Source organism: Suncus etruscus, chromosome 17 (assembly GCF_024139225.1).
Source record: "Suncus etruscus isolate mSunEtr1 chromosome 17, mSunEtr1.pri.cur, whole genome shotgun sequence".
In the NCBI taxonomy this organism is placed as follows: Eukaryota; Metazoa; Chordata; class Mammalia; order Eulipotyphla; family Soricidae; genus Suncus; species Suncus etruscus.
This window is the reverse complement of record NC_064864.1, coordinates 69,708,763-69,721,468: the sequence shown is the minus strand read 5'-3', so window position 1 is coordinate 69,721,468 and position 12,706 is coordinate 69,708,763. Positions and strand designations below refer to the sequence as shown.

Below are 12,706 nucleotides of genomic sequence, written 5' to 3'. Positions count from 1 at the left end.
AGAGTTTGTCTTATGCCAGAAAACTTCAGGGGTAAGGTCTTCTTGTATTTAGGCCAAGGCTTTTTCTTTCCATGTCCCCTATATTTTGCTGGGCCTATGCAAACAATTTCCACACTAACATAGTCTTTGCTGTGCTCCTTTGACTCATTCTTAATTATTGTATTATGATCAATTGTGTCAACAATACTACAGCTTTTAATGTTAAAGGAGTTGCATAAATTTTTTTGGCTTTGGATATCTTTGTATAAGAAATAATATAATGTACTACAATCTGGGGGCTCGAGGGACAAAGTAAATGTACATGTTTAAATAAATAAAAAATCCTTTGTCTCTTCTATTATCCCTCTTCAGGTTCACTTAGATGTATTTTACAGTATCATTATATCCTTCCTTATATTTTTCTATACTATCCATGACTATACTATGTTTCTAAACTATACCCCACACTAAACAAAAGTGTGTTTTCTAATTTTTGATAGCCATGGTTTTAGGAGCTTTTGTTTCTCACTTATAATTTTGTTCAACCTTTTGATTTCTTTAATCACATCAGATGTTGTAACATATATCTAGCCATTGTACTATCTGGGCTCCCTGTTCTGGCATTTGCCTTGTGACCTTGTGACTCATTTATGTTGCCTCTGTATTCTAAGCCCATGGTTACTGAATCACTAGAAATTTGCTGAGTCCTAGTTGAAGGATACCTTCTAGAGATCTCCATGTTTCCATCAGGGGAATCACATGGCCAATTTTCTGCTTGTGCTGTTCTGAATAAATAGGGGGTATGAATTTTGACCCTGACTCTGGAAATGGATCTGCTGAAACTGTGAAATGAATACTCAGGAGTCTGTCATTGACTTCCTCCAGTCTGGGTGCTTAGAAATCTGCTGACTTGGACAAATTTATGCTCTTGTTTTCTTCTTGAGAAGGCTTGACTAACTTTTCTACCAACTGAGTCATAGACATAGGTATTTTTGTTTATCTTTAAGATTTTTCATTGCTTTGAAAGAAGAGAATGTTTCTGGTACTCTATGGTACTCTACCATATTATAGGCAATATAAGAGCCACATTTATTCATTTTTTTTCCCAGTAGAATTTTGTAGTTGACTAGTCAGACAAAATTAAATTAGGATTTATATATATTTTTCAATTGGTAGATTTAACGGCCATCACTCTAATGCTCATTTTCCTTCCAGAGATATCAAATATCTCTTCCTCCACAGTGTCTTTGCTTTCTTTCAAGAACATTTTTGCACACTGTCTTTTTCCGAACAGCATTACATTTTTATCAAGCTACGCATCCAAAGTGACCTGATCCATGTGCTATTGAAGATCTTCTGCCAACACATGAAACCACTGCCTGATATTTGAAAACCATGATGAGATAACATTTGAAACCATCCCCAACTGTGCATTTTGCTATCTCCTCATGTTCCCCCTCTGACCTACATCTGCCCAAACTCCCACTCATGTTGTTCATCGGTCCTCCGGGAGGAGAATCGTGAGGCTAATGATTTGGACGTTTCCAAGGTTGTTAATTTTTTTCTTCTTTCTTTTTGACGGGAGCTGATGCTGTTAGTGAAATGCTGCTCTGGGCTGTGCTGCCATTGGCTCTGGTCAAAGCAGCATCTGCTTTCCTTCTCTCTCGAGCTGAATCCACTCAGCTTTACGCTCTGCTCCTCTGATAATAGTGAAAGATGCTCTCTGATTAATTTCTTGCAAATTGTAAATGAGGTGGATTGTTTGTTGGCCGTGGACATACCCTAATTTGGAAACGGTCTTGTCATTTCTCCCTCCTGCTTTCGTTTTACAACTTCCTCAGGAGTCTTTAAAGGAGTCCTTCTTGACATGGGGACCTGGAAATGGTGACCTCCACTGACTCTCTTCCCACTTCCCATGTGCACTGCCACTGTTGTAAGCCACATTGCCTGGTCTGTTCCCTCAGGCGTTGGAACTGTGACCATACAATGGACAATGTGTCTTGAAGGAATTGGTCCAGGCACATAGAAAAGTGCATGGGTAGATCTGGCAATGCAAAAAAAAAAAAAATCATTCTCTTGCAAAACAGAAACATAAGAGTGACACTCTAAACAGTAAAAGCAAGAGAGCTTTCTCTCCAAAGATACACAGAGGCGGTGGGGGGAAAGGGGGAAGGTTTGAGAGGAGAGAGAGAGACAGAGAGCGAGACAGAGGCGGGGAGAGGAGAGAGGAAAGAAGAGAGGAGAGAGGGGAGAGAGAGGAGAGAGAGTCAGAGCCAGGCCTGTGGACTAATGGGAACCCGCTGCTGCGCGTGTGGAGTGAGGGGGCGGATTCCCAGTGAGATAATCGGCGGTGAAGCGTCCAGAGATGGAGTAGAGAAGCGGGTGGAGGAGGGCAGGGGTGGGGAGGTGCGTGTGGCAGCCGCAGAAATGCAGCAAGTCCTGGAGAATGTAAAACAGATCCTGCCATGGTCTTCCCGGTGGTGGGACGTCAGGGTTGCAAACAGGATATCGACGAGCAATTCAGGAGCCTTGCTAGGGTGATCCTCGGAGACTTCAGGCTTCCTCTGAGAAACCAAAGGAGGCTTGAGGGCGGGAGGGGGTGGAGGGCTCTAAAAAAGTGCAGGAGAGAACTGGGCATTCGATGGGCCTTGCTTGCAGAGCCCCGTTGTGAAGACAGTCCTGCCGCCCGAGATCCCCTTGTAGAGAGAGATGTCTCCACGGACTCCTACCCCACGCTGAAGCATTGCATGTGTTTGTGGACAGCTTTGACGCACCAGCCCTGTTTCAGGCTCTGCTCCATGTTTGCAAATGAGCTTTTCTGGTTTTCTCCTGAGCATTGATCAATCAAGGCAGCCCCTGAGCACCAAGGCCAGGATTAGCGAGAAAGGCTGGGAACAGGCTTTTCCACATGAAGTAATTGGATGTGAGTCGTTAATTGCATTAGGAACTGTAAAGCGCAGAGAGCGGAGTGTCCACAGCTGAGTTGAATTAGTTCTTCCACCAAAGAAGTTAAAGATCCAAGAAGAGGCCCAATGAAGACCAGCATGCTACGTGCACCAGGTTCCAATCCACCTGTGGTGGTCCCTTGCACCTCCCAACGGACGTGCCACTTTCTAAGCCTCACCCTATAACCTGTGGATGTTAAGGGTCCCTCCTGCTAGTTGGAAGATCTTTACTAGCAATTTCACCGGGATGGTTGCTGTTCTCAGCAATACTTTTGCAAATGCCCGGAAGTTGCGAATGCTGCAGACAAACTGCCACCTATTACTCAGTAGGTCATTGGTCTATGGTCACTGGTGTGGCCAACTTCAGACCAGCTGGTGCTTTTTTTTTTTTTTATTTTTGCTCCATTTTCAGCCAAGCCACACACTTGGCAATTTGGATTCCTGGCAATTTTTCCTGGCAAGGAAATGCACATCCACTTTGAACCTCAGAAGTCCAACTCTTTCCCTTTTTCCCTTAGTGACACCCCAGGATTCTCTACCTGACCCCCAGCACTTGAGAGGCTGATAGATTGCTGCTTCCTGGCTGACAGCTGCCCTCCTAGGGCTAGTGGGGTGAGAAATGGGCAAAGTGTCAGTTCAAATCCCCGAAACCATGGCAACCACTACCAGCTATGAAACGAGTAAATGATTCCAGTCGAAGTGTAATTGAGCTCCTTGCTCCTCTGTTCCCGCATATCTCTCTCTCCTCTCTCTCTCTCTCCCTCTCTCTCTCTCCTCTCTCCTCTCTCTCTCCTCTCTCTCTCTTCCTCCCCTACCCCTACCAAGGTCTTGTCTAATTTTCTACCCAGCTGAGCCTATGCTAAGAGGGTGAGACTGACAAAAGACTCAGGTGAGCAGCTTGCTCGGAGACCGCCACAAGCATTTCAGTGCCTGCTCCATGCCAACGCGCTCTGGCCTAGGATGTGTACTCTTTAGGCCATCACTGCACCCCCATTCTTGCCTTGCGGCTTTCAGCTAGTGGATTCACTGTGGTCTGCCCACATGGCAGCCCAGGTAAGACCAGCAGGATTTCCCTCAGCTCCAGAGCCAACTGGAGGTTGCAGGAAAAGCACCGGCCATAGACATGACTTTACTGCTCAGGAATTAGACTCAAAGCAATTTCCTCTTTCCTTGAAGACATTAAAATGCAGTGAGCTGGGCTCTTCTCAATAGCAGCCCTTTGTTATTATAAGCAGGAAGATGGAATTAGCCCTGATGTAAGGCAGGTTTCCTTTTGTCCAGAGAATTTCCCAGCTTGTCCTGTCAGCAGAGGGTGGAGGGATTTGTCATCAGGTCTCCCTGCTCATATCACCTCTCGAACCCACTCACAGGGAAGACAGATTGAGAACGTGGCAGTTTTTATTATCCAAACAACATTCACCCCTGAAGAAACTCTCGAGGCTCCCTGGATGAGCTTCGAAAGGCTGATGAGTTTGATTCTTCATTATCTCTCGTGAGTGAGCCTGGTAGACCCGCATAGACCCACAAGCCTTCACTACTGAGTGAAACAATCTTTTAACCTAGAGCACTACCCAGAAAAGCTCTTATTTAGATGGAGGGGGGATTAAAACGGTCTCAGACAAACAAGATATGCAGCATTTGTGATAACTCAACCAGCGTCCATCCTCAAAAGGCCCAAATACATGTTCTTTAGTGCTCACAGATAGATCACATTTTAGTCTAAATTAAATAAATTCACAAACATGAAAACTATGCCAAGCATCCTATCAGACCAAGTGCCATGAAGAGAGAGATTAACCAGGATGCTTGTTCAGGAAACTGCTAAGACACAGGGGCATTTTCAAAGGTCTCTGGGAGACTGAGCAGAGTTTCTGGGCCCTGGAAAAACCACCTTTGCCAGCCTGACCAGAAGTGCATGGAGCTGCCTGATCAGTAGCAGGAAGAGATGCCCAAAGAGCAAGAAGGAACCAGGAGAAAACAGTGATGTCATCAGAGTAGAGAGCTGAGGAGACAGGGGACTCCATTTCTGTTCCCTATGGCAAGAGGCAGACAGCCCCAAGTTCACAGCTCTGGTGCTATGGAATGACATTGGAGTTTGGCCTACAAAGCTGTTAGAATTTTGGATGGAATTAACATTTTCACATCCCTTTCCCCCTTTTAACATGTAACTTCAAAAGGAAATTGGGGCTTTTCAGTGTGATTTTTATTATAGGCAAGAGGGATTACTTTAAGTCCTTGCCATACAAGAGTTCAAGTGAATGCAGAAATTCATTAGGAAAATAAATTACCTTTAATGATTTTTTTGTTTGTTTATTGGACCACACCCAATCAATCTTGTAAAATCACCCCAACTGCTGTATCTCTAACCCCGAGTGAATGAGTCTGAATCAGGGTTGCACATGAAATAATTCAACTCAGGCTGAGGATGAAACAAGCACGTGTTGTCTGACAATCTTCTACCTCATATCAAGAGCGAGCTGCCTGCCAGTCTATGGTTTTTATTGAGTACAGAGACTACCCCCATGAGGGGCAGTAAGGACAGAATAAGGACAGATAGCTCAGGCTCTCCTGAGCCTGTCCTGCCCAGGTTAACATATAAGGCAATCTTTGTTTTGGGTGAAACCAAGTTGTAAATAAACAGATAGGAAGAAACCAGGGATGTCTTTATTTTGGGTAAAACACAATTTGGGTAAAAAACAAATAAAACACAATCTAACACAATTTGTCTTCAGGGCCCCTCCTAGCTCTGTGCTCAGGGATCACTCCTGGCTGGGCGTGGTCAGGTCTTTATGGAATACTGCGGATTGAACTCAGGTCAGGCAAGCACTCACCCCCTGCTATCCTATCTCTCTAGTTCCTGATTTTTGTGTTTGTGTTTGTTTTGTTTTGTTTTGGGACCACACTCGGTGGCACTCAGGGGTTACTCCTGTCTCTGCACTCAGGAATCTCTCCTGGCCATGCTTGGGAGACCATATGGAATTCTGGGGCTCAAACCTGGATTGACTGCATGCAAGGCAATTGATTTCCCTCTGTGCTATTGCTCTGGTCTCTTTTTTTTTTTAATATTAAACTTCCCTGAAATACAACTGTTATTTTGAACCACAATCATGACTAGTTCTTAAGTCAACTGGGTCATGAAAACCTTTCCATCTCTGGGCCATCAGAAAGAGAGAGAGGATTTCTTGGGCTCACTAGGCATCTAAGAAACAATGCTTGAATAGAGACAAGCTGGATTTTCGAGGGGGGGGGCACTAAACTTCCCTAGTCACAATCCGTCTGCTCCCACAATGGGACCATGGCTGGCCTGCACGGCTCTGGTTCCATTGTGTTTGTTTTTGTGACTCCAGATAGCAACAATGCATATGTTGGCCTTCCCCGGACTGTATTTTTAGACTGTAGGAATGAAAAGCCATCCATGCCACCACATGATTCCCATTAGCTGTAATGGGAGAAAGGCTTCCTCTCCTGAAGGGAAAAAGAACCTTCTGGAGTGTCTAAGTCACCGCCAGCTTTCCTGGGGGAGGGGAGTTGGGAGTGAATCATCATAGTCCCCAGGACTTTCACACTCAGGCGAGTCTTCCAGTGCCCACCTTAAGCCCCCTAAATGTGAATGGGCCAGTTTTATGCCTGGGGGACCCCATTCTTGTTTCTTCTCCCCAACATTTTAAGGACAGGACCAAGACCCCTTGGATAGTGCCTCCCCTGCTCCCTCTGCCACCCCCATGCTCCTCCCAGAGGGCCCAACCCAGAGGACAGTCTGACCCCATACTGCAGAATGACAGGGACAGACCTTTAGCTAGTGAGTCTGGTAACGTGCAGAAATGAAAGCAGACATGGGTCAAGGACTTGGCAAACCATCCTGTGCTTCTCGGCTTTCCTGGGTGTCTATTTCTTGCCCTTCAAGATCATCACTGCCCTTCGCTTTCAGGCTGTGTTTTCAGCCTGTCATATAAATGCAGACTGACTTGGGACCAGAGGACTCAAAGCCACTTTGGTCCTGTTTCTACAAGGACTCATGGGTTTCCTGTTTCCTCCTTCTGAAGCTGGCACTGATGCCCCACTGCACACACGTGCCACTGAGGCCAGAGCCCCAGGCATCTCTGTACCCTCCTAATCAGGAATAGGGCAGAACCAGGCAGATGTGGATCCCAGATGTGAGCAGCTAGTTCAGACTTCCGTGCTTTTACATCCAAACTTGCATCTGTCCTTGTAAAACGATGCCACATGGCAGAGCCCAGAATCAACCATCCTGGGAAATTGGGGCATGTCCCCCACATCCCCAAACTATGAAGGTTTCTGGTCAGCAGAAGTGGTCACTGACTCACCTTGGCTTGATGGACCCTGCATTGGGTTGTTGTAATAAATCCAATGCCAGGTTTTATGCGCATTTTTAGGTCATTTCTGGGGAGCAGGAAATGCAGAGGGAGTGAGAAGTGACTTCTGACTCTGGAAAAGTGTTTCTCACCCTGGGTCTCACTCCTCATTGCGAGGGAACATCTCAGCCAACATTTCTGTCAGCACAAACTTGGGCTGAACAGAACCAGGGCAAATGCAATTCAGGCTTCCAATGTTCCTCATGCAGGGGAGATGGTCTAAAAAGACATTTTTTTTCTTTGGTTTTTGGGCCACTTATGGTGGTACTCAGCAGCCCAAAATTATTCCTGGCAAGTTCAGGGGACTAATGGGATGCTGGGATTGAACCGAGGTCTGCCACATGCCCTCCCCACTGTACTATTTCTCCAATCCCTATTTTGAGACTTGAATGCCCACTAAAAGCCTTTGGCTCAACCATGCTGGAGAAGCCAGCTGCTGTGGACACAAAATGGGGGGTACATTGTTGGGCAGTGGTGCAGTCATTGGGCTCAGTGCTGTAAACAGGCCGCCAATGTCTGTCAGGGTAGTCACCTCCACCTAGCCAGTACCAGACAGGGGGAAGATCATATAGGCCAGGGCCTCTCACTTCTGCCTCACTGGACTTTTCATGATTTTTCTCATCTCTATGTTCCTCCAATGATTTCCAATAAGACTGTGAGATGCTCACATTCCCAGGCCACAGTCTCTCTTCTCTGGGGACACACTCGCACACATTCTCACCACAGCATATCAGATATAGATGAGCCTCTTCCTATCCCTCCTCATCTAAGTCGCCTCTTGGGGCCGCCTGTCAAGGAAATAGGTTTTGTTTCTTGGGAATTGCACTCAGCAAGAGAAATAAATAACTCAACAAGTGTGCCCAGACTGGGGGTAAAGGGAGAACACCAAGGGTGATGCCTTCTTGTTTCACTGGGAACTGGTGGGCTCTGCTACCCCCAGAGGGCAGAAAGGGAGGACAGAACAGAGGAAGGAGATTGTCCCGGTGCTGGGACTCCTTCACCCCTAGGACACATCTGCCTACTCAGGGTCTTCTCCATGACTCTGCAGGCAGGATCCATGCTCCTCTTCAGAGAATCTTGGGAAATCTCCCTAATTGCCATTTGCAAAACTAGTTCTTCAAAGGCATGGCATTCTTAGAAACATACACAGGCCACATGCTTCCAGCTGAGCTGGGTTGACAGGACTGGAGCTTGCACAGACATATCTGAAAAACCAGTGCCCAAGTGAAGACAGCTAGATGGGCCCAGTGGTGTTGAAAACCGGGGCCTGGGGCTTTTCCTGCAGGAATGAGTGGCCCTGCATTTTACTCCCATAGCTCTGAAGGGACCAGCCATTTTTGTTTCTCTCCTCTAGGGCTGTCCAGGTTTTGTCATAGGCTCTTGTGGCTCTCATCCATCCTGAACAAAATTGGCCCAAAGAATGAGAGGTTTCAGTGTGGTGGTAGTGGCTGGTCAGGTGTCAAATAAATTCCCATGAGTTGTGAAATTATCGCAGGTACTGTATCTCTATTTCCAGACAGACAGATCTGAAGAAGTAGGGTAGCATCAAAGAATAAATAAGCCAAGCCAGTCAGGCAAAACCATGGAGTCAGTTTGCTTCTCACCTGGTATCTCTCTCTGATTCCCAAGCCAAACTGCTCTTTCTTTATTAACGCAGTACAAAATTCAACCAAGCACAAGCAGGGTGGAGTAAGGACAAGGTGGGCTTTTACATATCAAAGGAAGAGGTTTAAGGGGAAAAAGGAAGAGGGAATGCCTTTGTTTTGGGTTAATAGCTGTACAGTCAGGGTCAGACTTGGCCGTGTGCTCTAGGTATCGTCCATATCTTCTCCTTGGTGGGTCAGGATTCCATGGTCCTGTTAGGAATGCTTAACGTATGTGCCAGGCCCTTAGAGACAGGGTGTGTGTGTTAGGTCAGTGTGACAGATGGAAGTGCTGGCCAGGAGAATTGGGGTTTCCCTTTTTACTTTTGGAGCCAATCAACTGAATGGGTATATCTCAATGGAACCCAGGTATATGGGAGGCAGTAAAAGTGGGAACCACTCCCCCGCACCCAGCCTACCTTCCCTGGTGCTGAGTAGATTCTCCTTCTGTTTTTAGTAGAAACAAAGGCACCTTCTGGAAGCACCAAGAAAGAGCCAGAACAAGCCCCGGACTTGCTTTCAGCTGCCCCCACAGCCCAGCCCCAGACAATGGGGTTCCTCCCCAAGAGGCCTGGAGCTCCAAGCAATGGTGCTCAGGCTATATGCTCCTCTGATCCTTCAGAAAGCCAGGGACATGGCTCCCTCCACCCCAGAATCCCTTTACCTGGCTACATTTGCCCCTTGCGAGGGCTGTGCCCAGCCAGCCCCGAGGACCTTGGTGTTGAGATAGAAAGAGAGTCCCGCACAGGTAAGGAGCAAGAGGGCAGATCCCAAATCCTGACAACCCAGTCATGGGCTCCTTTCTTCTGCATCAGGGGAACAGGCAAAGTGGGGTGTAGACAGGCTCTGTGTCCAGCTCAGTGTCCTGGGGATGGAGGAGCAGCTGGTCTGAGCATGGGTAGGAGGGTTCTAGAAGGAGTAGTGCCCCTCTGAGCCAGGCCACCACTCTCCAGCACCAACATGGCCCTAAGGAATTGTGGGCCCAGCCCATAGAGGCTGTAGCAGGTGTGAGATATGCAGAAAAAGAGAAGAGCCACAGGGCTGGGAAGTTTTCGGGGTGAAAATGAGATGCAGTGTCCCTCTGAGGAACTTTCTAGAGTCCAAATGATGCACTTTGGGTCCCAAGTAAAGCCAGTGGTGGGGCCTGAGAGAAATAATGCATTGCCTGAGTTAGTATCTGTGCCTTTGATGCACCAGAGAAGATCCTTGCAGCACCTGCTGAGCGACCCCATGGCACTCATTCAGCCTTTCCGGGTGCTCCCTGCTCCCTGGCCCCTAGCACCCTGGATCCAGGCTGAACCCCTGAGTCATGCTTATGCCTGTAAAAAGCCACTGGGTCCCCTCAGTGCTCTTGAAACATCTGCCCAGAGGCATCTTCTGTGAGAATGACCTGGAGGTAGCTCAGAGCTTTGAGGAGGCTGGATGAAGGCCCAGCAGATATGGTAGGGGGGCCCTAAGAGCAGAAAAGGGGCTCTGAGGGACAGGAGGGGAACTGGGCCTTGGAGAGCACAGTGTGAGGGATGATGTAGGGCAGTGGTCGGCAACCACATGTGGCTCTTTCCACTTTTAATTTGGCTCTTCTGTGTGCCGGGCGGCCGCTCCAGGAGTCAGGACTCTGCTCTTAGCCTCTGTCAGTGCACACCCTGTGTGGCTCTCAAAATAAATTTCAATCATGATTTTGGTGAGATTTGGCTCAGTTGAAAAAAAAAAGTTACCGACCACTGGTAGGGGACAGAGAGGGAGATGAAGCCCCAAACACTGGCAAGGTCAGGCCAGGGCTTGATCTGAGGCATTTGGCAGGTGGGGGTGGAGTGCTGCAGGGCTCTATGGGGCAGAACCAAGGTCCAGGTTTGGTTCAGGCTGAATCTCCTTAAACAGGGTCTAATGCAGGCCCCCAGTAGAAATGGGAGCAAATGCCTGAATGGAGAGAGGAATCAGGGCCTGTGGGAGGACTGTCAGTGGGAAGAGGGAGATTGTTCCCCATGGGACAGAGGGAGGAGCACCTGGAGTTGGGACCTGTGGGAGGACAGTCAGTGGGAGGAGAGGAATCACTCCTATGGAGTGTCGAAAGGGAGCAGGTGTGAGCAGGGATTGGCCAGGGACAGGCAATGCTGCCCTGGGGGTATCTTGCCCTGTGAAGTGGCAGAAAGCTCCTGCCCTGAACAATTGGGAGAAAGCAGCTGTGGAAGGACCCAGGGTGGGGCATGGGCAGGAAGGGGGGACAGAAGAGGATGGGAGGGCACTGCTCCTGGACAGCCCAGTGAGGTGAAGCTAGACAGGCTTTTGAAGAGTGTGGACAGAAGGGGCCCAGAATGCCGGGGAGCACAAATTCTTAGAACTGGGTGCTCCTGGACCCAGTCAGCCTCTCCACCACCTTCCCCATTGTAATGAGGGGCCCCATGAATTCAAGAGTCAGATTGAGAGAGAGGATGGGAGTGAAGCAGAGACAGTGAGAGGGAAAGTGGAGAAGAGTTGGGGAAATAAACAGTGAGAGAACCAGTGAGAGAGGGGATAGGAGTGAGGCAAAGACAGTGAGAAGGAAAGAAAGTGGAGAAGACAGTGAAAGAGAAATAGGGACAGAGACAGAGGGACAGAGAGATGGGCACAAAGGGAGGAGTGCTCACTGCATTCTGACTGGCCCAGGAAGGAGCAGGTGAGGAACAGCTGCTCCTTGCAGATTCAGGTGGCCTCGGAGCTTTCTCATCTGGTCTCCATCCCCATCCTATGACAGGAGTCACAGAGATGCTTCTCTGCTTCTTCATGGGGGCTCCTGCCAACAGAACTAGCCGTGGGGGTCTCAGGCCACCCAGGGTTGACAGGCCTGCGTAGAACCTGCCTGAATTTGCTCTACGACCTGTCTTCCATGTCATGTCCATGGGGCTGGGTTGGAACATGAGTGAGCACCCCCAACACCCAGTAATGAGGCGTTGTCTCTGCAGGAGACCACAGCGGCTGCGACCTCGTTGTCACAATTCAGGGGTGCAAGAAGAACCAAGATACAGCCAGATCAGAGTCCACATTGGTGCCCCCCAAGGAGCCAGAGGTGCCCGGACACACTGAAGCCCCCTCTGAAGGCCAGCAGGTGGCCCCAAGCTCACTGACCTTACAGGTAAAGCCATGCTAGCTCGCCTCCCCAGTGCTTATGTCTCTGCCCCGGTAGTTGCTGCTGTGTGATCCAGGCAGCTTGTCTGGCCTCTCTGAGCCCCACTGCCTTGTGAGTTTTGGAAACAGCAATGTCTGGGGCTGAAAGGAGGGGACCCACATCCAGAGTGACGATGAATGATGAACAGTTGTAGTAGTGACAGCATTTGCTGAAGGACAGAGCCCAGACTCGAGACAGCTCCATGCACCAGCCTTAGTCCTTTCCAACCACACAGCGCCCCCGCCCCCGGAGAAAGGTGGAGTCTCTTTGACAGATGAAGGGCATGATCTGGACCTGAGCGAGGACAGGAAAGCACTGGGGCATCTTCCCCTGATGTGGAACAATAGATGTGCGTATTTAAGACCCAGGCTCCACAATGGGAGATCCATAGCTTCAGGGGTGAGGGATCCCATGGGGCAGGACACACACCCTAACAGTCCCTGGCCTGGCCCCTTGTGCTTGTCTGGATAGGAGCAGACTCAGCAGGACTCCCGGGCACTTTCTGCCACCCACATCCTGGACGCTAGGCCTGGTTGGCCTGTGCAGAGGCCCTGCTGGGCCCAAGGGTTTGAAATCAGGGATGGGAGGACAAGGGCCAGCTCAGAGCACTGCAACCCAATTCCA

General features: G+C 48.8%; 1 protein-coding gene across 2 annotated transcripts in view; it reads left to right on the top strand.

Moving 5' to 3' along the window:
* C17H10orf90 (chromosome 17 C10orf90 homolog) overlaps window positions 1-12,706 on the top strand; it is a 155,574-nt gene that overhangs the window by 136,850 nt on the left and 6,018 nt on the right. Inside the window, exons 3-4 of one of the 2 annotated variants that reach the window (XM_049790592.1) lie at window positions 9,398-9,688; window positions 11,880-12,049. In XM_049790592.1, coding sequence (XP_049646549.1) covers window positions 9,398-9,688; window positions 11,880-12,049 — 461 coding nt within the window. The remainder of the gene's footprint in view (window positions 1-9,397; window positions 9,689-11,879; window positions 12,050-12,706) is intronic. The other variant, XM_049790593.1, reaches the window with a different exon arrangement.